Source organism: Salmo trutta, chromosome 17 (assembly GCF_901001165.1).
Source record: "Salmo trutta chromosome 17, fSalTru1.1, whole genome shotgun sequence".
Taxonomy (NCBI): Eukaryota; Metazoa; Chordata; class Actinopteri; order Salmoniformes; family Salmonidae; genus Salmo; species Salmo trutta.
The window spans coordinates 32,180,286-32,206,999 of record NC_042973.1 but is presented as its reverse complement, the minus strand read 5'-3'; the positions used below and the strand labels follow the sequence as shown (position 1 = coordinate 32,206,999).

At 42.5% G+C, this 26,714-nt stretch overlaps 1 protein-coding gene across 1 annotated transcript in view; it reads right to left on the bottom strand.

Annotated features, from left to right (window-relative positions):
* Positions 1-26,714, bottom strand: part of LOC115152047 (voltage-dependent calcium channel subunit alpha-2/delta-1) — a 131,039-nt gene that overhangs the window by 33,656 nt on the left and 70,669 nt on the right. Inside the window, exons 9-22 of the mRNA XM_029696518.1 lie at positions 25,544-25,594; positions 24,332-24,431; positions 14,808-14,966; positions 14,121-14,225; positions 13,428-13,506; positions 13,259-13,308; positions 13,044-13,133; positions 12,847-12,921; positions 12,503-12,583; positions 12,208-12,282; positions 4,574-4,645; positions 3,999-4,070; positions 3,707-3,768; positions 3,311-3,387 (exon numbers count right to left, since the gene is read on the bottom strand). Coding sequence (XP_029552378.1) covers positions 3,311-3,387; positions 3,707-3,768; positions 3,999-4,070; positions 4,574-4,645; positions 12,208-12,282; positions 12,503-12,583; positions 12,847-12,921; positions 13,044-13,133; positions 13,259-13,308; positions 13,428-13,506; positions 14,121-14,225; positions 14,808-14,966; positions 24,332-24,431; positions 25,544-25,594 — 1,148 coding nt within the window. The remainder of the gene's footprint in view (positions 1-3,310; positions 3,388-3,706; positions 3,769-3,998; positions 4,071-4,573; positions 4,646-12,207; positions 12,283-12,502; positions 12,584-12,846; positions 12,922-13,043; positions 13,134-13,258; positions 13,309-13,427; positions 13,507-14,120; positions 14,226-14,807; positions 14,967-24,331; positions 24,432-25,543; positions 25,595-26,714) is intronic.

Below are 26,714 nucleotides of genomic sequence, written 5' to 3'. Positions count from 1 at the left end.
ACCTAAAGGACTCTCAGACCATGAGAAACAAAATTCTCTGGTCTGATAAAACCAACTCTTTGGCTTGAATGCCAAGCCTCACGTCTGGAGGAAATTAGGCAATGCTCATCACCTGGCCAATACCATCCCTAAGGTGAAGAATGGTGGTGGCAGCATCATGCTGTGGGGATGTTTTCAGCAGCAGGGACTGAAACTAGTCAGGATCAAGGGAAAGATGAACGCAGCAAAGTACAGAGAGATCCTTGATGAAAACCTGCTCCAGAGTGCTCAGGGACTCAGACTGGGGTGAAGGTTCACCTTCCAACAGGACAATGACCCTAAGCACAAAGCAAAGACAACGCAGGAGTGGCTTTGGGACAAGTCTCTGAATGTCCTTGAGAGGCCCAGGCAGATTCTGGATTTGAACCTGATCAAACATCTCTGGAGAGACCTGAAAATAGCTGTGCAGCGACGCTCCCCATCCAACTCGACAGAGCTTGAGAGGATCTTTAGAGAAGAATGGGAGAAAATCCCAGAATACAGGTGTGCCAAGCTTGTAGTGTCAAACCCAAGAAGACGCAAGGCTGTAATCACTGCCAAAGGTGCATCAACAAAGTACTGAGTAAAGGGTCTGAATACTGACGTAAATATGGTATTTCAAATTTTTTTAATATACATTTATATTTATTTATTCTAAAAACCAGTTTTTGCCTTGTCATTATGGGCTATTGTGGGTAGATTGATGAGTTAAAAACAACAACAACAAAAAAATTCAATTTTAGAATAAGGCTGTAATGTAACAAAATGTGGAAAAAGTTACGTGGTCTGAATACTTTCCAAATGCACTGAATGTATTGTGTGTGTGTGTGTGCGTGTGTGTGTGTGTGGCATCTGTATGCATATGCATGATATAAGGTTGTGTGGGCATATGTAGTGTGTGTGTGTGTGTGTGTGTGTGTGTGTGTGGGTGTGTGTGTGTGTGTATATGTGTGTTGGGGAGTCAGTGTAAGTATGTGTGAGTGTGTGGGTAGAGTCCAGTGCTTGTGCATAGAGTCAGTTCAAAAGAGTTGGTGCAAAAAAGGGTTAATGCAGGTAGTCAGGGTAGCCATTTGATTAGCTATTTAGCTGTCTTTTTTAGATGTCCTGTGGATTTTCAGGGTCCTGTTGGTTCCAGACTGAGTGCATTGGTACCGCCTAGGCCTTACTCTGACACCACCTGGTATAGAGGTCCTGGATGGCAGGGAGCTCGACCCATGCACTACCTTCTGTAGCACCTTGCGGTCAGATGCCAAGCAGTTGCCATACAAAGCGGTGATGCAGCCAGTGAAGATTCTCTCGATGGTGCAGCTGTAGAACTTGTTGAGGATCTGAGGGCCCATGCCAAATATTTTCATCTCAACCACAGACTGGTTACAGTGGTGACAAGTCAATGTGTGTCACACACACGCACACACACACACACACACACAGTTTTGGACAGAGATGAAGTGTGGTGTGGAGAGTTAGAGAAGGTGTGGAGTGAGACTGAAGTGATCGAACAAACAGAAGAGGGGAAGATGAATACTTGCCCTTCTGCCCTGTAGTGACCCCAGAGAGAGAGAGAAAGAGAGATGGGGGGTAGATAGAGAGAAAACAGAACCATTGGGATTTCAGATGTCTTGCCAAATTGATATTACACCAATTAAAAAGTCTAGAAAAGGAAGGAAAACTGATTTAAAACAACAGCACTATCAAAACTGTGATGTGCTACCATGCAGAGACATGCAATAAAGCATAGTTCGTTCACAGACATCCACAGTTACTCCAGCACAGTGTTTGTCTCTCCTATCATTTCATACGTGACAATCCTTGGCTTGGGATTTTACTTTGTTCTATAGTTTCTACACTCGTAAAGACATCAATGTTCATCACCCCATCTTTTAAAAGAAGACATCATGAGAAACAATTCCATTAAACTCGATACAGTCATGTCAGCAGTCTGTGAAATCGTTTACTGATGGTTCAGTATCAAAAGGTTCATGAGTATCTGGTCCATAATCAAGGAATTTCTTATGGACTCCCGAGTGGCGCAGCGTTCTAAGGCACTGCATCTCAGTGTTAGAGGCATCACAACAGACCCTGATTTGATTCCAGGCTGTATCACAACCGGCGGTGATTGGGAGTCCCATAGGGCGGCGCAAAATTGGCCCAGCGTCGTCCGGGTTAGGGTAGGCCGTCATTGTAAATAACAACTTGTCCTTAACTATCTTGCCTGGTTAAATCAAATAACGAAATAAATCATTTCAATAGCATGTTAAACATGACAGGTAGATCTCCTCTAAGGACTTGGCAGGACAGGGATCACATGGACCTTAACTGCTCTTTCTATTACTCCCTACCACCGTAGATTAGTCATTCATTTTCCTGTCTTAAACTCTTTTCACTTCCTCTTGTTTCCCTCTGAATTAATATACTTCATCAAGCAAACACAGACACATGACCATGCAGAGACTGGAGGAGAGATAATGAAAAGTGAGATACACCAGAGAATACACTGAGTACTTGCCCCATGGAGCTGTATGGATCCAATAAAGGAGCAGATAGAGAGAGGACAGGAGGGGAACATTAAAGTCAACAGAGAGTTGGATGTAGAGGTGGATTTATCTTGTACATCAGAGGTACATGATCCATGTGATAAAGTCACTATGAGCAGCTATAAACCAGGTCTGGGTAGAGAAAGAGGTACAGACAGATTTACAGTCCAGAGGAAAGCCCTGGAGCAGAGTCAAGCTTTGTAGAGGGTAATATGTCCCCTCTGCCCTCGGATTCCAAGAGAGAGAACAGAGGAAAGAGTAATGGAAAGGATGAAGGTAAAGAGTGAGAGAGGGAACAAAGGAAGTGTGAAGTGGGAAAGGGTTGGGAGACGGGGAGGGAGGAGAGAAACTCCTGAGCCCAGGAGAGAGAGGGAGCAGGAGAGGTAGAGCGGGATGGTAGGATGGAAGGAGAGAGCGAGACAAAGGGAGAGACTGCAGGGAGGATCAAAGTATGTGTGGTTAAGTCTATGAGTAGGAGGACTGGAGACTGGTCTAGAGGGCCACTCATTTCAATTCAATTCAAGGGGCTTTATTGGCATGGGAAACATATGTTAACATTGCCAAAGCAAGTGAAGTAGATAATATACAAAATTGAAATAAACAATAAAACTGAACAGTAAACATTACACTCACAGAAGTTCCAAAAGCACTATAAATAAGGGACATCGGCAAAACTCGCTGATCTCAGAGCAGAGTCGTTGAAGAAGGTTTTGTTTGTGTTGATGTGTGTGTGTGTGTGTTTGTTTGTCTGTACTCACCCATAGCCTGTCTGATGGTGTCTCCCAGTTTGGCCTGTATGTAGTGTTCACTGTACATTGGCAGGACTAGGGCCAAGCTGGGGAAATAAAGGTATGGTCACTGTTGACAGACTGATGGCGATGCTTGAAAAAACATGTTCATCCAGAAGGTGACAGAACACTGATAATCTGCATAAACACATTTGAGTGATTGTTTTACTGTGATGGAAAGGGACATAGAGTGCCCCCTACTGGCCAGACATATATTATTCATGAAGGCGAGATCTAAGACAACTGTAAGACTACAGCAACCTATCCAATGCTTTCAGATGCCCACTAGTTTCTAGGGCTACAGTTACTGGGTTAATAAGGGTTGTTTCTGAACTGGCAACAACATCTGTCAGTCCTCCTGCTCACCTATAGTCTGTTCCATTGACCTGAGCCCAGGTGTACGTCCTTACTCCTATGTCGATGTATCTCTGTCAGAGAACACACACATGCACACAAACACACACAGAAGCACGCACACATGCACAATGTACGTGAAAACACATACACACACAAACAGAAGCGTTAATACAGTCCTGATCCTAAATCCTAAACAACATATAACTCACTTCCCCGGGAACCTTTCACTGATTTCACTGAGAGATGACATCATTGAGTCAGTATTGGTAACATATTTATCTGTAATTTGTGCTGATCTCACCTCATCCTGAGTTTTAACCAGAGTCTCTATGGTCTCTTCACCTGGGTTCCCATCTATCATAATTCTCCTGATCTACAGAGAGAGAGGAGAGAGAAATAACAAAATACATCTAAAAATGTTTCTTCTTCAACTGTACCCTGTGTCAGATATCTGAATGGTTACAGGGTTTGATCTCTCTACCATTCTCTCTATAATCTAAAACACAGTGCACATCTGTACACCAGAGAGCGAAAGAGAGAGAGAGAGAGAGAGAGCGATAGAGCGAGAAGAGAGAGGAATAACAACAAGGAGACATACTGTATATGCTGAACTTCACTCCAACAGTATATATTAAAGGAGAGGGAGAGACAGACAGAGTTGTGGTGTCCACTGCTCCTGTAAACATGTCCTCTCATTTACAGCCAGTCACTGTGTAAATCACACTCAATTAGATTTAGTAGGAGACAGGACACAACTAACACCTGTGTGTGTGTGTGTGTGTGTGTGTGTGTGTGTGTGTGTGTGTGTGTGTGTGTGTGTGTGTGTGTGTGTGTGTGTGTGTGTGTGTGTGTGTGTGTGTGTGTGTGTGTGTTTACCTGGACTTTGACGTTGTTCTCCAGTTCCGCATCGAGGAAGTCCAGAGTGACAGGCTCCTGGAATTTAGGGTTCTGAAGAGAGGAGGGTGTTTAGTCTGGTGGATGACTTAGCATGACACACACTCACGCACACAGACAGGCACACGCACTCAGGCAAGCAAGCACAAACTCAGGCACATGCACACACACACACACACACAAGGTGCCCATATACACATTTATTCAATATTTACAAGAAACCAGTGAATACAGCATTATTATGGAGAGAAACACTGGGTTATTGTAGTAAATAAAGCTGGTTAATTCAGTAGAATGACCCTGTTTATATTGGTCCCTCTGAAGCATGTTGAGTTGTTACAGTGAGTTGTAATGAAACGCAGTAGTTTGTATGTTTTTCAGTGCTGGGTTCTCAGCATGGCTTCAGGCCAAAATGTAAAACTCTGCTCCTTACCCTTTGAATCATGTTCAACACAAGAGGATAACCTGGATAGTTGTATATACAATCAGACAGTTTATAAAGCTGATAATCAATGCCAGGTAGGGGTTTACCACTGACTTGAATACTTCAAATCAAATCAAAGTTTATTTGTCACGTGCGCCGAATACAACAGGTGTAGACCTTAGTGAAATGCTTACTTACAGGCTCTAACCACCAGTGCAAAAAAGGTATTCGGTGAACAATAGATAAGTGAAGAAATAAAAAACAACAGTAAAAAGACAGTGAAAAATAACAGTATCGAGGCTATATACAGTAGCGAGGTTATAAAAGTAGCGAGGCTACATACAGACACCGGTTCATCAGGCTGATTGAGGTAGTATGTACATGTAGATATGGTTAAAGTGACTATGCATATATGATAAACAGAGAGTAGCAGTAGCATAAAAGAGGGGTTGGCGGGTGGTGGGTGGCGGGACACAATGCAAATAGTCCGGGTAGCCATTTGATTACCTGTTCAGGAGTCTTATGGCTTGGGGATAAAAACTGTTGAGAAGCCTTTTTGTCCTAGACTTGGCACTCTGGTACCGTTTGCCATGCGATAGTAGAGAGAACAGTCTATGACTGGGGTGGCTGGGGTCTTTGATCATTTTTAGGGCCTTCCTCTGACACCGCCTGGTATAGAGGTCCTGGATGGCAGGCAGCTTAGCCCCAGTGATGTACTGGGCCGAACGCTCTACCCTCTGTAGTGCCTTGCGGTCGGAGGCCGTACCAGCAAATGCCGTACCAGGCAGTGATGCAACCAGTCAGGATGTTCTCGATGTTGCAGCTGTAGAACCTTATGAGGATCTCAGGACCCATCCCAAATCTTCTTAGTTTCCTGAGGGGGAATAGGTTTGTCGTGCCCTCTTCACGACTGTCTTGGTGTGTTTGGACCATTCTAGTTTGTTGGTGATGTGGACACCAAGGAACTTGAAGCTCTCAACCTGCTCCAATACAGCCCCATCGATGAGAATGGGGGCGTGCTCAGTCCTCCTTTTCCTGTAGTCAACAATCATCTCCTTAGTCTTGGTTACATTGAGGGATAGGTTTCTATTCTGGCACCACCCGGCCAGGTCTCTGACCTCCTCCCTATAGGCTGTCTCGTCGTTGTCGGGGATCAGGCCTACCACTATTGTGTTGTTTGCAAACTTAATGATGGTGTTGGAGTCGTGCCTGGCCATGGAGTCGTGGGTGAACAGGGAGTACAAGAGGGGACTGAGCACGCATCCCTGAGGGGCTCCCGTGTTGAGGATCAGCGTGGCAGATGTGTTGCTACCTACCCTCACCACCTGGGGACGGCCCGTCAGAACGTCCAGGATCCAGTTGCAGAGGGAGGTGTTTAGTTCCAGGATCCTTAGCTTAGTGATGAGTTTTGAGGGTACTATGGTGTTGAATGCTGAGCTGTAGTCAATGAATAGCATTCTCACGTAGGTGTTCCTTTTGTCCAGGTGTGAAAGGGCAGTGTGGAGTGCAATAGAGATTGCATCATCTGTGAATCTGTTTGGGCGGTATGCAAATTGGAGTGGGTCTACGGTTTCTGGGATAATGGTGTTGATGTGAGCCATTACCAGCCTTTCAAAGCACTTCATCGCTACGGACGTGAGTGCAACGGGTCTGTAGTCAATTAGGCAAGTTGCCTTCGTGTTCTTGGGCACAGGGACTATGGTGGTCTGCTTGAAACATGTTGTATTACAGACTCAGTCAGGGACATGTTGAAAATGTCAGTGAAGACAACTGCCAGTTTGTCAGCACATGCACACGTCCTGGTAATCCGGCTGGCCCCGCAGCCTTGTGAATGTTGACCTGTTTAAAGGTCTTATTCACGTCGGCTACGGAGAGCGTGATCACACAGTCGTCTGGAACAGCTGATGCTCTCATGCATGCCTCAGTGTTGCTTGCCTCGAAGCGAGCATAGAAGTGATTTAGCTCATCTGGTAGGCTCGTGTTCCTGGGCAAATCACAGCTGTGCTTCCCTTAATAGTCTGTAATAGTTTGCAAGCCCTGCCACATAAGACGAGCGTCGGAGCCGGTGTAGTACGATTTACTCTTAGTCCTGTATTGATGCTTTGCCTGATTGATGGTTCGTTGGAGGGCATAGCATGTTTTCTTATAAGCTTCCGGGTTAGAGTCCCGCTCCTTGAAAGAGGCAGCTCTACCCTTTAGCTCAGTGAGAATGTTGCCTGTAATTCATGGCTCCTGGTTGGGGTATGTACGTACAGTCACTGTGGGGACGACGTCCTCGATGCACTTTTGCCTGGTATGTGTGTGTGTGTTTTTGTTTGTTTTGCTTGTGTGCGTGATGGTTTATTCTGTGCGTGTGTTGTCTGCATGCCTGTTTGAGTCTGTGTGTGTGTGTTTCATACAGACCGACTGTACACAGTGTTAATGTCAGCAGTGAAACCCTCTGTGTGTATCAGTGACTTTATAATGTTATAATGTAAGTAGCAGCAGCAATCCACATCTACTCTGTTAAAGCACCAGTAAACGGATGGAACCTGACACTCTGGTCTAAAACAACGCTGCTCTACCTTTAGACTGTATACCCTTTATAGAAGGTTCATATGGATTTAGTTTCTGCAAAAGCTACAGACACACACTGTGATGATGGTGGTTAATAAATGATCCTTACATTGGATGGAGAGAAAATACAGATGGAACAGTGGAGAAGGAGGAGGAAGATGAAGAGGATCTTAGCATGAAAAAAATAACAAAATCTATTTTGTTAGGAGCCAGGTCATTCGTGATACAAGTCAGTACTCGACGTCCATCGATGTCTGAGGACATCATGAGATGATGTGGAAGCCGGCCACTAGGAGCAACAGTGAGTGCTGTTACCTTCAAGTAGGTAACAGTTTTGCTTGGGTGTTGTGAACGGGGTTGGGCATAAGTGTCTGCCTCTGATTCCAAAGGTTGCAAGTTTGAATCCGGCAATAGAAAGTTGTTTAAGAGATTTTTTTTCAAGCCTATCCCAAACCTTAACCCTTACCTTAACCATTAGGAGTTCATGCCTAAACTTAACATTAAACACTTCAAAATGTGACATTTGCAACAACTTCAAAATTTGACGTTTGAAAAATGTCTAATTCTGATGTGAGACTGTGAGAGCTAGTTGTGTTAGAGGCCATTAGATGATAGAGAAAATATATGCACAATGATAAACAGTCAAATCGTTTAGTCTGTGGGAGGATGAAAGTATATGGCAGAGAAAGAAAGAGAGGGGTAAGTGAGTGGGTGGAGGAGAGAGATCAAAATCCAACTCCAAATGTAGCGAGGGATTTATGTGATGAATATGAAACGGGTTTTCTATACAACCATAATCACATACAGACCGAAACACAAGAAAAAGAGAGAAAAGAGAGAATATGTTCAAATAGTCAAAGGTCACCCTCAATATTCACACACCCCTCTGTTTCTCTGATCACACATTTGCACAGACACACACACATGCACGCACACAGGCACAGACACATCATACACAGTAAGATTGACAGGGTGTGTGTTTCAGGGTGGGCCCCCATAGGAGACCATAGACAGCACAGGGGTCCATGAGAAAATACTCATGCCCTTTCACTGGATAATGGACATAATTTAAAAAGCATGTATATGATGTGAATATCAATAGGAACTACAGTTTCATGAATTTATCCAGGGAGAAAGGCAAACCAGCAGCAGTACTAAGGAAGGAGCCGCTATAACCCTGGAAATGTCATCATGCGTTAGTTTAGTCACTGCTTCTCTCTGCCAGACAGCTGTAGCTCCAATGACTTAACTCATCACAGGAAACTAACTGCCTTATCTACAACATCTATCATTTCCTCTAGGACCCACCCTTCTCTCTCTCCCACTCCCTCTCCCTCTCACATACACGCACACACACAGAACCGCACACCCAAACGTCTCTAGTCACTTACATAATATAATAACAACGTGACAGATAGACTGGAGGAAAGAAACCGTTACATAGAACATTTTAAAGGGTCTAAATAAACAGTGTGAAACATTGAGCTAATTATGTGATGTTAGTTTACTGGAGGTTAGTAACTAACTAATAGGTACTAGTCACTATTCTTATCTATTCCTCCTGGAATATAGGAGTATGGCTGCTCATAGGGCTATAGCATCAGGAAATGCCATCACTTGACCACATTTTACTGTACACACACACTCTACTCAATGGTCTTACAGTTAAAGATCTGCCCAATGGGCTAATAATCTAAGTCTATACTATATTCTACTATAGTACATCAGTGGAGGCTGCTGAGGGGAGGTCGGCTCATAATAATGGCTGGAAGAAAGCAAATGAAATGGCATGAAACACATGGAAACCATATTTGATACCATTCCACTCCTTTAGCTCCAGCCATTACCACGAGCCCGTCCTCCCCAATTAAGGTGCCACCAACCTCCTGTGTAGTACATCTACTCTCTTTCTGTCCTACTGTCACCTCATGCAGAGTGACGGCACATGTCTTACTGAGTCTTGTCTTACGGTTACAGATCCTTTTCTAACAGACACATACTGTAATGAGAGTAATGCATGGAGTATTTCAGTGGGAGACATATTATTCTCCATTTGATAATAATATGAATTAATAGGCCAGGCTCTTTTATCGAAATAGAATGAACGTTTAATCAAATGTGGCCAGGCAGGAAACAAACCATGACTGTTGCAACCTTCAGCAAAGGGTTGCATGTGCCCCGCTTGTATGGGTAGTCTGTAGCATACGCTGATTATACCAAACATTAGGAATACCTTCCTAACATTGCCCTCAGAATAGCTTCAATGCATCGATGCATGGCCGAGGTGTCGGAAGTGTTCCACTGGGATGATGGCCCATGTTGACTCCAATGCTTCCCACAGTTGTGTTAAATTGTGTTAAAATGTCCTTTGGTTGTTGGATCATCCTTGACACACATGGGAAACGGTTGAGCGTGAAAAACCCAGCAACATTGCAGTTCTTGACACAAACCAGTGTGTCTGGCACCTACTACCATACGCTGTTCAAAGGCACTTAAATCTTTTGTATTGGCCATTCACCCCCTGAATGGTACCCATACACAATCCATGTCTCTATTGTCTCAAGGCTTTAAAATCCTTTTTTGACCTGTTTCCTCCCTTTCATCTACACTGATTGGAGGGGATTTAACAAGTGACATCAATAAGGGATCATAGCTTTCACCTGGATTCATCTGGTCAGTCTGTTATGGAAAGAGCTAGTGTTAATGTTTTGTATACTCAGTGTATATCCAACTAGCTCTCAGTTTCACATCAGAATTAGACGTTCATTCATGTTTCTCAAACTTTTTAGGGTTAAGGTCACGTTTTTAAGGTTAGGGTTAAGTTTAGGCAATAACTCTAAAATCTTAAGGTTAGGCATTAACTCCAAATGTTTAAGGTAAGGGTAAGGTTTGGGATAGGCTTAAAACAAAAGTAACTTTCTATCGCATGATTTCAACTTGCAACCTTTGGAAAAAGAGGCAGATTCTTACGCCATCCTGGTCCACAATGCCCGAGCAAAACCAAAACCTACTTGAAGATAACAGTGCTCACTGTTGCCCCTCGTGACCGGTTTCCACATCATCGCTTGACGTCCTCAGACGTGGGTGGACGTCGAATACTGACTTGTATCATGGGTGGCCTGGCTAGTATATCAGCTTGGTTAAAATCACATTAGTCAGACCAAGGCCTTCTGATGGCATTAATCTGTGATCGCCTCTCTGTAATGTGAAGCCTGCTCCAAAACCTGACTGACACACTCACACAGATGGTTCTTCCTTAGGAAACGTATACAACACTCTACAAGACCCCCAGTCACTTTGAAATGGTTCCCATGTGTATGCTGTGTGTTGGTCAGTGCCTGTGTGTGTATGTATAGATTGGATCCATGAGTGTGTATCCATTTTGATTAGCCTCTACTATAGTATAACATAGTATAGGCTGTGGCTGGATGAGATGTGAACATGTGTCCCAGCAGAACTAAAATTCAGATCCAGAGAGGCCCCCCTCTGAACACAACATGCCCCAAAAGAGAGCCAGGGCCTGGGCCACACATGCCCCTCTGTAGCCTGTCAAGACCTGGCCTACGGGTGTTGAGGAGGAGGTCAGGAGAGGAGGAAAAGAACGGGGAGGAGGAATAGGAGAGGTAGGAAGGAATAGAAGAGGTAGGGAGGAGCAGTGGGTTGTGTTTCTCTAGAGGTCGGTCAGGACCATCATGGTGGCCTTGTGGCTAGATATACTGCTACGATCATGTGTGTGTTCACCGTCTATCACAGTGCCATCCGTTTTGTCACCAAAGCCCCATATTCTACCCACCACTGCGACCTGTACTCTCTCGTTGGCTGGCCCTCGCTTCATACTCGCCGCCAAACCCACTGGCTCCAGGTCATCTACAAGTCTCTGCTAGGTAAAGCCCCGCCTTATCTCAGCTCACTGGTCACCATAGCAGCACCCACCCGTAGCATGCGCTCCAGCAGGTATATCTCACTGGTCACCCCCAAAGCCAATTCTTCCTTTGGCCGCCTTTCCTTCCAGTTCTCTGCTGCCAATGACTGGAATGAACTGCAAAAATCACTGAAGCTGGAGACACATATCTCCCTCACTAGCTTTAAGCACCAGCTGTCAGAGCAGCTCAAAGATCACTGCACCTGTACATAGCCCACCTGTAAATAGCCCATCCAACTACTTCATCCCCATACTGTATTTATTTATTTATCTTGCTCCTTTGTACCCCAGTATCTCTACTTGCACATTCATCTTCTGCACATCTACCATTCCAGTGTTTAATTGCTATATTGTAATTACTTCGCCACCATGGCCTATTTATTGCCTTACCTTCCTTATCCTACCTCATTTGCAAACACTGTATATAGACTTTTTCTACTGTATTATTGACTGTATGTTGGTTTATTCCATGTGTAACTCTGTGTTGTTGTATGTGTCGAACTGCTTTGCTTTATCTTGGTCAGGTCGCAGTTGTAAATGAGAACTTAAAAATAAATATAAAAAATAAATAAATATATATAAAATAAATATATATTTAAACATGCATAAGATCCACAGTAGTCATATCAGCACCTCAGGATCATCAGTCTACTCTGTATGAGTTGGGATTGTAAAACGTGTTAACAGAAAAGAAGAGGTAAGAATAGAACATACCTTAGGTTGGAGGTTGGGGTGTAGCAGCACATATCCGTTGGGGTCGATGGCAAAATAATATCCATTAGGTCCAATCTAAGAAACGGAGGCACAGAGAGGGTTGGAGGAGACGGTTGATCATAGGCTGTACACTATAGGGAACATTGATGTCTTCTCAATACATCACTGTTCTGGATTATTAAAGTATCATCAACATGATTTAGTTGATATGAGAGAGGGTAGGGCTGTCAGAGTAACACAGACTGAAGTAAGAGAATAAGGAGTGTTCTGGTGTGTTAGTTTGTGTGTCACTCACAGTGTAGCGCGGTGTGAGCTTCTTGATGTCATCTAGTGACACGTCAATCCCCATCACCCCTAGGATCAACTGGTTCTGAATCTGAGAGAGAGGGAAAGAGGGGGAAAGAGGCAAGGAGTTCAAAATTAAAATGTCAAATCACAGTCTGAATAGTAAGAGTAGTGCTGATTTAGAGGCTATTGGTGTCTAATGCTGTGATGGCGTTTGCAATGGTAGGGATGTGGGATTGATTCCCATGCGGGACCAGTAAAAAAAATGATGCACTCACTACTGTAAGTCATTCTGGGAAAGAGCATCTGTGTAAATGTAAAGAGTTTGTTTTCCTGGTTTTGTTTGTGTATTACCTCTATGCCCAATTCATCTTTATACTTGGTCTTGTTGAAGACAGGTAGGGTTCCTGTGATGACCAGACCTAGCTCCTAACACACACACAGACAAAGAAAGCTAAATTAAAGTCATCGCTGTTGGGTTTCAGAAGCCTCCAGCGTAGAGGTAGATTTTGGTGAGGTGCATTGTGGGATAGGAGGAAGTGATGTCATACCAGAGCGTCGAGGTAGACATTAGTCCACTGGACCTGCTTGGCCAGCTGGTCAGCTAAAACCATGGGTCTGCCCAGTACATCCAGGTACTCCTAGAACACACACATACATACTCTCCTTCAAATACACACCAAAATTAAAGACAAAGTCAACCACAGACACACGTCTGGGACAACATTAAACACACACACACATGTTCATGCACATTGCTTCTCACTTGAGTGTTGATGCGTATGGCTCCAATTGAGGGAATCTCATAGAAGTATCCTGGGAGAAACAGAGAATGGGCTAAGATCAGGACATTAACTATATGAGTAGACCAAAATGGACCTCAAATCATACACAGCTGTAGCAGTGCTTCAATATTACAAACAACAACAGCATACCTTTATTAGCACAGGCCATCCACTGGACTGGACCTTTATCATAGTTGTGCTGACCTACTGAGAAGGTGAAGATACGCACCTAGAACACAGGAACATATGAATCTGTTATAGCAACATCCACATTGAACCGTATTGTGTGTGATGGAAGTTAATCAACCATAGTTAGGTATTGAATGAACCAAGCCACTGTGAGGTTATTATGAGCCATAGAATGTTACATCTTGCTCGTGGGAGGGTTACTGTTACAGTGCACGCAGTGGGTTGTTTTGTGAAGACCTGGGGGTGGTGTTACCATGCTCTCTCTACCCCCCATCATGCCCATTTCCTTTCATGTGCTGAGTTATCACCACACTTCATATCTGCTTGTTCGTCCCCACAAGGTCAAACGCTATTTCTAGGGGGTTTAGGGTTAAGGTTAGAATTAGTGTTAGGTTTAGGGTTAGGGTTAGGAGCTAGGGTTAGTTTTAGGGTTAGGAGCTAGGGTTAAGGTCTAGGGTTTTGTATGTGTGTATGTGTGTTTGTGTGTGTGTGTTTGTGTGTATTTGTAACAATCATCTGCCCTCCACCTGTATAAACAATAGGTTCAGCACACAGAATACTTCCTCTTGATCCAACCCATTACTCTGTGTTTACTAGGAGGGTCATCGACTAGGTGGATTATACATTAAAGTGTGTGTGTGCGTTCAGCTGTACCTTCTTGTCAGAGTTGTATTCCTGAAGTATGGCCGATGCTCTCTCCTCTCCTCCGTCAGTGAACAGCATGATGATCTTGTTACAGTTGGCTCTAGTGATGTTAGTCTGCACAGAGAAAACACACCAGGTAGAGAACAGGGGTTGCTGACCCCCATCCTAACACACCACCACCAAATCCTGTAATCAAGGTACTGGTAAGAAGCAGATGACAAAAATCAGGGTTTTAAAAGACTGGAGGAGGGTTGGACACGCAGGTTGGCGTTTATTGTCATGAAACTTGCCCTGGAGTCAGAACTGTAGTAGTCACTAGCTGGCACAGCCACAAAGTCATATAATCAGATTTTAAACCTAATCCTAACATTAACCCTAACCTCATGCATACTGCTAACCCTTACATTAAGATCAAAAAGCACATTTTAGTTTTCATACATTTTTACAATATAGACAATTTTGACTTTGCAGCGGGCCCATCTAGCAGTAATGGCTCAGTTCTGCAGCAGAGGTCAGTGTCTGACAATAATCTATCATACGAGAAAGAGCAGAGCTCAAAGGTAACAGTTTGTACATTTTACATGAAGTGCAGTATGTTCCTGAAGTATCAAAGTAAAATAACAAGGAGCAGGGCTGTCGTTATACTGTACATCTGTTATTACTACAGTGTTATGAACAGAGCATAGGGCCTCTTACTGCATAGAGCTGTTCGAAGGCAAACTCAAATCCCTTGGTGTAGTTGGTGATGCCTTTAGCAGAGATGTTCTGAATCGCATCCTTCAGGATCTTCTTATTCCTCACGTTGGCCTGGACCAGGTGGTCAAAACACGCTGTGTTATTCACCCTGGTGTTGAACTGGTAGAGGGAGACAGATAGGGGTTAGGCAAACGCACACACACAGACACACATACTAATTACCCACACACACACCTGGCCTTGACTATTATCACCCAGTGGTAAACAGACACATTCATCAAGTGTTGCTAATTACTTTTTCATCCTATCAGGATCATGAGCTGGTACCATGGAAATGAGACTCCTTCTACCAACTCACTCTCATTAGAGTGGAAATACCATGCACGCACAAACACACACGCACATGCGCACACACACACACACATGTACACACACGGCGGCAGGTAGCCTAGCGGTTAAGAGCATTGAGCCAGTAACCGAAAGGTTGCTGGTTCGAATCCCAAAGCCAGCAATGTGGAAAAATATGCCATTTTGTTCCATGAGCAAGGCAGTTAACCCCCAACTGCTCCCCGGCGCTGATGACTTTGATTAACCCCCTAAGGTTGATGCACTCACCCCTGTGAAAAACTATTCAGCATCATATAAAAATCGATCAGCTTAAGATAGATACTGTGTCTGTTTTCTTGCATTGGATGAGTCTCAATCCACCGCATCTGCCTATGTAACACTTCCATATCTACGGTGAAATGCGACAGAGCTAGAGCGGTGTTTGTCAGACCATGAGACAACCCGAAAATTGGTCTTCTCACAAAATCTTCTGTAGTGTCCAACCGGTTTGGCCTACAAACTATTACCCCTCTAAGGTAAGATGAGACTCTTACGAACACGACAGTCTTCTAGGATTTGCTTTAAGACCCTTACAAGCGTCGTGGGACTCATCTGAAGTCGACACAGGTGATCTACCAACCTTTGTCTGTAGTGTTCGAACAGTTTGGGCTACACACTAATATGACTCATCTGTGTAAAGGTGAGACTCTTGTTTTGCTTTAGAAGGCCCACAGGCCTCAAAAGACTCGTCTGAGGGTCCCCCGGTACCAGTCAAAAACATTTATGGAAGTACAGAGCATTCGAAAAGTATTCAGACCGCATAAACTTTTCCACATTTTGTTAAGTTACAGCCTTATTCTAAAATGGATGAAATAGTTTTTTTCCTCATCAATCTACACACAACACCAGATAATGACAAAGTAAAAACAGGTTTTTAGAAATTTTAGCAAATGTATTAAAAATAAAAAATTGAAATATCACATTTACATAAGTATTCAGCCCCTTTACTCAGTACTTTGTTGAAGCACCTTTGGCAACATTTACAGTCTTGAGTCTTTTTGTGTATGACGCTAAAAGCTTGGCACACCTGTATTATGGGAGTTTCTCCTTTTCTTCTCTGCAGATCCTCTCAAGCTCTGTCAGGTTGGATGGGGAGCGTCGCTGGACAGCTATTTTCAGGTCTCTCCAGAGATGTTCGATTGGGTTCAAGTCGGGGCTCTGGCTGGGCCACTCGAGGACATTCAGAGACTTGTCCCGAACCCACTACTGCGTTGTCTAGGCTGTGTACTTTGCTCCGTTCATCTTTCCTTCGATCCTGACTAGTCTCCCAGTCCCTGCCTCTAAAAAACAATACCACAGCATGATGATGTGGTAATGTTTTCACCGTAGGGATGGTGCCAGGTTTCCTCCAGACATGACGCTTGGAATTCATGTCAAAGAGTTCAGTCTTGGTTTCATCTGACCAGAGAATGTTGTTTCTCATGGTCTGAGAGTCTCAAGGTGCCTTTTGGCCAACTCCAAATGGGCTGTTATCTGCCCTTTACTGAGGAGTGGCTTCTGTCTGGCCACTCTACCTTAAATGCCTGATTGGTGGAGTGCTGCAGAGATGGTGGTCCTTCTGGAAGGCTTTTCCATCTCCACAGAGGAACTCTAGAGCTCTGTCAGAGTGACCATTGGATTCTTTGTCACCTCCATGACCTAGAACAGCTCTAGGAAGAGTCTTTGTGGTTCTAAACTTCTTCCATTTAAGAATGGAAGGCCACTGTGTTCTTGGTGACCTTCAACGCTGCAGACTTTGTTGGTAGCCTTCCCCAGATCTGTGCCTCGACACAATCCTGTCTCGGAGCTCGGAGCATCCTGACTGGTTGCATCACTGCCTGGTACGGCAATTGCTCGGCCTCCGACCGCAAGGCACTACAGAGGGCAGTGCGTACGGCCCAGTACATCACTGGGGCTAAGCTGCATGCCATTCAGGACCTCTACACCAGGCGGTGTCAGAGGAAGGCCCTAAAAATTGTCAAAGACCCCAGCCACCCCAGTCATAGACTGTTCTCTCTACTACCGCATGGCAAGCGGTACCGGAGTGCCTAGTCTAGGACAAACATGCTTCTCAACAGTTTTTACCCCCAAGCCATAAGACTCCTGAACAGGTAATCAAATGGCTACCCAGACTATTTGCATTGTGTGCCCCCCAACCCCTCTTTTTACGCTGATGCTACTCTCTGTTTATCATATATGCATAGTCACTTTAACTATACATTCATGTACATACTACCTCAATTGGCCTGACCAACCAGTGCTCCCGCACATTGGCTAACCGGGCAATCTGCAATGTGTCCCGTCACCCACCACCCACCAACCCCTCTTTTACGCTACTGCTACTCTCTGTCCATCATATATGCATAGTCACTTTAACCATATCTACATGTACATACTACCTCAATCAACCTGACTAACCGGTGTCTGTATGTAGCCTCGCTACTTTTATAGCCTGACTACTGTATATAGCCTCGCCACTGTTATTTTTCAATGTCTTTTTACTTTTGTTTTTATTTCTTTACTTACTTATTGTTCACCTAATACCTTTTTTACACTATTGGTTAGAGCTTGTAAGTAAGCATTTCACTGTAAGGTGAAAGGTGTTGTATTCAGCTCACATGACAAATAAACTTTGATTTGATTTGATTTAATTACAATTCCTTCAACCTCATGACTTGGTTTTTGCTCTGACATGCACTGTCAACTGTGGGACCTTATATAGACAGGTGTGTGCCTTTCCAAAACATGTCCAATCAATTAAATTTACCACAGGTGAACTCCAATCACGTTGTAGAAACATCTCACGGATGATCAATGGAAACAGGATGCACCTGAGCTCAATTTCGAGTCTCATAGCAAAAGGTCTGAATACTTATGGAAATAAGTTATTTCGAATTTTAAATATTTAATAGAAATTTCTAAAACCTGTTTTCACTTTGTTATTATGGGGTACTGTGTGTAGATTGATGACAATTTTTATTTATTTAATACATTTTAGAATAAGGCTGTAACGTAACAGACAGTGGTAAAGCTCAATGGGTCTGAATACTTTCCGAATGCACTGTATACAGTAACAGTCAAAAGTTTGGACACACCTACTCATTCAATGGTTTTTCTTTATTTTTACTATTTTCTGCATTGTAAAATAATAGTGAAGACATCAAAACTATTAAATGACACATATGGAATCGTGTAGTAACCAAAAAAAGTGCTAAATAAATCAAAATATATTTTTTATTTGAGATTCTTCAAAGTAGCCACCCTTTGCCTTCATGACAGCTTTGCACAATCTTGGCATTCTCTCAACCAGCTTCATAAGGTAGTCACCTTGAATGCATTTCAATTAACAGGTGTGCCTTGTTAAAAGTTAATATGTGGAATTTCTTTCCTTCTAAATGTATTTCAGCCAATCAGTTGTGTTGTGACAAGGTAGGTATAAGAAGATAGCCCTATTTGTAAAAGACCAAGTCCATATTATGGCAAGAACAGCTCAAATAAGCAAAGAGAAATGACAGTCCATCATTACTTTAAGACATGAAGGTCAGTTAATGCATAAAAGTTCTAGAACTTTTAAAGGTCCTTTAGTGCACTCACAAAAACTATCAAACGCTATGATGAAACTAGCTCTCATGAGGGCCGCCACAGGAAAGGAAGACCCAGAGTTAACTCTGCTGCAGATGATAAGTTCATTAGATTTACCAGCCTCAGAAATTGCAGGCCAAATAAATATTTCAGAGTTCAATTAACAGACACATCTCAACATCAACTGTTCAGAGGAGACTGCGTGAATCAGGCCTTCATGGTCGAATTGCTGCAAAGAAACCACTACTAAATGACACCAATAAGAAGAAAACACTTGCTAAGGCAAAGAGACACTAGCAATGGACATTAAACCGGTGGAAATCTGTCCTTTGGTCTGATGAGTCCAAATTTGAGAATTTTGGTTCCAATCACCATGTTGTAGTGAGACGCAGAGCAGGTGAACGGATGATCTCTGTCACGGATCCCCCTGGTACTGCTGCTCATTCTGTTCACCAGTTCCGGAGGTCGACATCACTGGCCTTCTAGGCTGCACTGAACTGTGTCATTATGCACGCCTGGTTCCAATTCTCACTGATTGTGTTTGTATAAATCTGCCCTTTGTTTCCCAATTGGGCTGTCGATTATTGTTCCCATGTCTATTGGTCGTGTGAGCACCTATGTGTTGTCTCAACCTGTGCTGCGTGTTTTATGCATTGTTTATTACGGGTCTCGTGCCGTGTTGTTCTACGAGGTTTACCCTCGCTCTTTTGTTTGGGTACATCCCAGTGTTTCGTATATGTGTTTGTTTTGGGTGTATTAAAAACCCAGATGATGTATTCCTGCGCCTGTCTCCAAATCCTTTATACCAGCGTGACAATCTCTGCATGTGTGGTTCCCACCGTGAAGCATGGAGGAGGATGTGTGATAGTGCAACCAGCAAAGCACCCCCACACTGTCTGTGATTTATTTACAATTCAAGGCACACTTCACCATCATGGCTACCACAGCATTCTGCAGCAATACGCCATCTCATCTGGTTTGTACTTAGAGGGACTATCATTTGTTTTTCAACAGGACAATGACCCAACACACCTCCAGACTGTGTAAGGGCTTTTTGACCAAGAAGGGAAGTGATGGAGTGCTGCATCAGAGCTCCCGAGTGGCGCAGCAGTCTAAGGTACTGCATCTCAGTGCAAGTGGTGTCACTATAGTCCCTGGTTCGTATCCAGGCTGTATCACATCGGCTGTGATTGGGAGTCCCATAGGGCGGCGCACAATTGGCCCAGCGTCATCCGGGGTAGGCCAGCATTGTAAATAAGAATTTGTTCTTAACTGACTTGCCTAGTTAAATAAAGGTTAAATGTAAAAAAAATATATAATATTCAGATGACCTAGCCTCCACAATCACCTGACCTCAACCAAACTGTGATGGTTTGGGATGATTTGGACCGCAGAGTGAAGGAAAAGCAGCCCACAAGTGCTCAGCATTTGTGGGAACTCCGTCAAGACTTCTGGAAAAGCATTCCTCAAGAAGTTGATTGAGAGAATGCCAAGAGTGTGCAAAGCTGTCATAAAGGCAAGGGTTGGCTATTTGAAGAATATCAAATATAAAATATATTTTGATTTGTTTTACACTTTCTTGGTTACTACATGATTCCATATGTGTTATTTCATAGTTTTGATGTCTTCACTATTATTTTACAACGTAGAACATAGTAAAACATAAAGAAAAACCTTTGAATTAGTAGGTGTGTCCAAACGTTTGACTGGTACTGTATCTGTACTGTTTAGTGACAAGAATAAGGGGTCTTTCTTATGTCTCATATATTGGACAGACACTTCAGAACAAACTTTCGGTAGATTTTCTCTTGTTCCATGTAGTGAATCTGTTATTCAATGTGTTTGTATGGGCTAATAGCAGTAAGGCCAAAAATATTTTTTCATCAAATATGTTTTTAAAAATATTTTTGGGGTACTTTAAGGGGTCTTAAAATTCCTAATCAAATAGCAAAATATCCTTGGTATGACCTTCTTAAAACAATTCCATAGAGGTTAGTAGTACCCCCACCACTCCCCCGGGTAAGACTCTAATGGATTAAAGCAGCCCACAGTACCTCTCTGATTCAAAGGGGTTGGGTTAAATGCGGAAGACACATATTAGTTGAATGCATTCAGTTGTGCAATTGACTAGGTATCCCCCCGCACACAAACACACCTTGGCAGCCAAGTCAACAGTGCTCTGAAACCTGCACAGACCTATTGTACCTACAGCTACAGATATAAGACAGACAAAACACCCTCATAATAGAATGTGCTCTTTTATCACTTAATCTATTAAATGGACAGGAGGGTGAGAAGGAGGGTGGGAGGGAGAGAAATAGAAAGTTAGAGGGAGAAAGGGAGACAGGGAGGGGATGAGAGAGGGGTGTGTAAATGAGACAGCATTGCTCTTCCATCAGGGTCTAATTCATTAATGCTAGAATCCATGCTAATAAACACTTCACAGCCTTATCCATTGCATCAGACATTTTAGTGAGCATGCTGAACATTCATGTAAATGTGAACATTTCAATAGGTGGTATATCTCAGACTGGGTTGGGGTTGGATTGCAGATGACACTGAGCAGAGAGCTAATCTCTATTTCCTAATCCCAGTCTATACAGCCTCCCTGTTCACTTAGACCACAGGACCACCTATCTGCAACTGGCTACTTAACAACACTGAACTGGCTATAAAAAAATCTGGACACACACACACACACACACAATAAGACAAAGACATCTGGATTCGTCTGACAATGTAAAGGATGTGTGTGTGTTGAAATGTCAGTTTAGTACCTAGGCTGCTGTTATTAATGAGTGGGGATTTATGGGTAATATTAGAGATACATTATTTAGTGTCAGGTTACAACACCCACAGGACAAGAGAAGGGTGTGTGTTTGTGTTTCTGCACATGATGTGGTACTAGGGGGACACCAGCTGTACCAGCTGATTTAATAACTGACAATAACAATACTCCAGCCTTGTTGGAGACCGCAACTGGTTTCTTAGTGTGCATGTAAACACAAATGTAGAATGTCTTACTGTGGACATGGTGCAGTAGTGTTGTTTTTATCAGGGTTTATTAATGCATTAGTGTTGTTTTCAAACTCTGGGTTTTCTAGTTGGTTCTAGTTGAGTGTAATCTGAGTTAATCTTTGAGAGATAAAGAAAGAGAGAGGGAGAGGGAGATGTAGAAAGAGAGAATGATGGATAAGTATTTCCCATGGTTCTCTGAATGGCACTCTAGGGCTGGTGTAGCAGCCTGATCACTAGGATTAGACTTTGATTTTGGACATTTGAAAAGGTCCTGAGAACATCGGTATATTCCTTTCTCGGGCATCACCAAAACAAAAGAAAATCAATTGCCCAGCACTGGGCATGAACTCATAATACTCAGCACCAAAGCACACCACTCAGACCACTGCACTACAGCAATTTACAGTGCTTTTGCAAGCTGTGAGAATGCTTGATGGTACACTGTGAAAAAAAGGCGCTACCTATTGGGACAACCGAAAAACCCCTTTGGAACCCTTTTTTAAGCACACGCAATTAACCCTGTAACCACGTGGAATTAATATTTCAAAAATAGATGTTCCACCATACGTCAAATTTCAAAGGGAAACTATGAGATCTTATTGGGTATCGTGGGGGGTTTAACCCATACACGGAGTGGTCCTGGGAAGTTTTAATTGCACTCCCCAAATGGAGCAGATCATTAATGGCCTGTTTTAAAAAGAGGCAGAAAATCTATATTTCATTATTTCTCAACCATCTCTCTCTCTCTTTCTCTCTCTGTGTCTCTCTCTCTCTTTTCTCTCAACAGGAAATGTGGATTATAGATAATCAACATTTTAGTAGAAATTAATACATTTATTGTAAGGGAAAATCAACTGAAAGTGTAAATTACAAACTTCGGAAGCCTTTTTAAACCTAAAACACACTACAAGTTTTAACCTTTTACTGCAGTGGGCTAAATCAGGGTCATACAGAGTGATTCTTGGTAGTCTAAAACAAACCTACTTTGAATCAAAAGTGAACAACTCACACACTGTCACGCTCTGATCTGTTTCACCTGTCCTTGTGCTTGTCTCCACCCCCTCCAGGTGTCGCCCATTTCCCCCACTTATCCTCTGGGTATTTATACCTGTGTTTTCTGTCTGTCTGTGCCAGTTCGTCTTGTTTGTCAAGCTTACCAGTGTTCGTCCTGTCTGCTCCTGCCTATTCCCTGCCTCGCTTTTTCTCGACCTCCTGGTTTTTGACCCTTGCCTGTCCTGATCCTGTACCCGCCCGCCTGACTACTCTGCCCGTCCCTGAGCCTGCCTGCCGTCCTGTAAATTCAGTCAACATTTTAAGCTGAAATGTCTTGAGTCCATAAGGATTTAACCTCTTTTGTTATGGCAAGCCTAAATAAGTTCATGAGTAAAAATGTGCTTAACAAGTCACATAGTAAGTTGCATGTAATCACTCTGTTTGCAATAATAGTGTTTCATGTGATTTTATAATGACTACCTCAGCTCTCTACCGCACACATAGCATTTTCTGTAAGGTCCCTCAGTTGACCAGTGAATTTCAAACACAGATTCAACCACAAAGACCAGGGAGGATTTCCAATTCCTCTCAAAGAAGGGCACCTATTGGTAGATGGGTAAAAATAAAAAAGCAGACGTTGAATATCCCTTTGAGCTGGTGAAGTTATTAATTACACTTTGGATGGCGTATCAATACACCCAGTCACTACAAAGACACAGGCGTCCTTCCTAACTCAGTTGCCGAAGAGGAAGGAAACTGCTGAAGGATTTCACCATGACACCAATGGTGATTTTAAAACAGTTACAGAGTTTAATGGCTGTGATAGGAGAAAACTGAGGCTGGATCAACAACATTGTATTTACTCCACAATACTAACCTAAATGAAACAGAGTGAAAAGAAGGAAGCCTGTACACAATTAAAACATTCGAAAGCATGCATCCTTTTTTACAAGGTACTAAAGTAATACTGCAAAAAATCTGGCAAAGCAACTCACTTTTTTGTCCTGAATACAAAGTGTTGTGTTTGGGCAAATACAATAGAACACATTACTGAGTAACACTCTCCATATTTTCAAGCATAGTGGTGGCTGCATCATGTTATGGGTATGCTTGTAATCGTTAAGGACTGTGGAGTTTTTCAGGATAAAAAAGAAATGGAATGGAGCTAAGCACAGGCAAGATCCTAGAGGAAAGTCTGCTTCCACCAGACACTGGGAGATTAATTCATCTTTCAGTAGGTCAATAACCTAAAACACAAGGCCAAATCTACAATGGAGTTGCTTACCAAGAAGATCTAAATATTTTACTTAAATCTACTTTAAAATCTATGGCAAGACCTGAAAATGGTTGTCTAGCAATTACATTTTTTGTTATCCATTTTGAATTCAGGCTGTAACACAACAAAATGTGGAATAAGTCAAGGGGTATAAATACTGAAAATGGTTGCGTAGCAATTACTCTTTTTTTTTTAATCTATTTTGAATTCAGGCTGTAACACAACAAAATGTGGAATAAGTCAAGGAGTATGAATACTTTCTAAAGGTTCTGTATGTATGTATACTTACATAAACTACGTTGACATAGTCATCATCAGACAGAGTCTCCAGCATCTCACTGACTGAGGTCTTGATCAGCTTCAGAGTCAGACCAGACACACTGCCACTCCTATAGAGACATTTAAGCAGTTTAATCCGTCTATCGACATGTCTGTAGACAATTGTCGTAGTAACATCATGAACATTCTATTGTCGTTGTCGTTATGATAAAGTATACACACAAAAACGGCAGGCTGCATGACATCAGTAGCCCGGTGCTCCAAATAGCATACTTTCTCTAGTTATAAACCCATCCGTTTAAAAATGTATTCACTAAATGCCAAACTAGCAAGCCAGGCAACTAAAAACTATTTTCTAAACAATATTTTGATTTGTTGCTAGCTAGCTCATTAGCTAGCTGGCTATCCAGTTCAAATAATGACCACAGTATAGCTGACAACGTCTTAACTTAAGCTACTTATTAGTCATTATTAGAGGAAAATAAACTCACAACAACATACAGTGAGGGAAAAAAGTATTTGATCCCCTGCTGATTTTGTATGTTTTCCCACTGACAAAGAAATTATCAGTCTATAATTTTAATGGTAGGTTTATTTGAACAGTGAGAGACAGAATAACAACAACAAAAAATCCAGAAAAACGCATGTCAAAAATGTTATAAATTGATTTGCATTTTAATGAGGGAAATAAGTATTTGACCCCTCTGCAAAACACGACTTAGTACTTGGTGAGAAAAGAAAATAGCTTACTGACAAAGTGTGACGAAATAGAAGTAGGTCATTCTATCAGAGAATTTTAGAACTCATGCATCATCTTGTCACAGGAGGATTTGGTCTGGTTGCTGTGGCAGTCCGGTAACCACGACAACGGACGTTGCAACAGTTGCAGAGACTTAAACTTCTTTAATGTCTGTGCAACAAGGAAACTGACATTCGCAGCGACAGTATACAGACATCCCACCGTAGTTTACATTAAATGTCATTTTGACCAGTGACACTTCTAATTGTCTACAGACATGTTGTTAGACCAGGTATAAACTGGTCTTTAGATTCAACCCAAAGAATTAGAATGATGAAGTTATATTTATATGATTCAACCTACCCCAAAACTACACTGCAAGATACAAGAGGGAGGTACTCTGGTATACTGTACTATGTTGGGCTAGTAGGGTATAGTGTTACTATGCGGTAATGTCATAGTGAACTGCATGTTGTGACTCACGCGTCCACTAGGATCAGCATGTCCTTGGGAGAGGCAGCTCCCTGAATGTACCTACACACACCAACACACACGTCACATACACACAGAGGTTATAAATATACTCACAGTACACACAGAGGTTATAAACACAATACATACAGAGGTTATAAACACAGTCGTAGGCGCCTGAGCAATGGAGCAAATGGAGCAGCTGCACCCCGACTTTCAAAATAGGGGAGCAAATATTTGTTTTTGTACCCTACTGTTTTACCAGAAAATGATCATGATCCACTAGGTAATTTGTCATTTTCAATGATTAGCAATGTTTTGAGCTAGTCTGTATTAAAATAGATATGTCCATTTTATATATGATGTACAGTAATAACTAACAGATTGCATTTTGCACCCCTCCCCCATCGCCTCAAGATGAATGGTTTTGACCACTCTAAAGTATTTTTTCTCTCCAGTGCACCATTGTTTTGGTTCAGTGCAGATAGAAAGCACTAGTTGCACCATTGTTTTGGTTCAGTGCAGATAGAAAGCACTAGTTGCACCATTGTTTTGGTTCAGTGCAGATAGAAATCACTAGTTGCACCATTGTTTTGGTTCAGTGCAGATAGAAAGCACTAGTTGCACCACTGGTGTTTAAAATCAAAAGGCACTTGCAAAATACAATTATTTATCTATTTTGTTGTGCTGTTGTTACATTTGTATCGTTGTTTCAATTCCGATGGTATTGGTCCAATGGTGTTGTTATACATACTTTGAGCTGCATGCCCACAAGCAAATTCATTGTATCATTTCACTTTTCCTGTAAGAGCCTTGATCTGATTAGGCTTCGCTGTAGCGCAGACTTCATTAGCAGAAAACTGCATGTCCGGTAGCTCGCGGGCTGTCAATGAGCAGCTCGCAAGTAGATAGTGAGAAATAATCAGTAGGCCTAATATTACATTATTAAATCTGTTAAATATTTTCATCTTCAAGCTGTTCAGGAATTTAACACCATTCTGCCTTTTGCAATCTATTTTCCCAACTTCAATCAGTTAAATCACATTGTTAAAATGTTTTGGTAACACGTTACATTAAGTTGCCCCAATTCTATGTAAATACACTGTAATAACTGTTAACAACATAGTAGTTACATAGGTTTTACCATGTAATGACATGGTAATGACATGGTAATAGGGTTGTT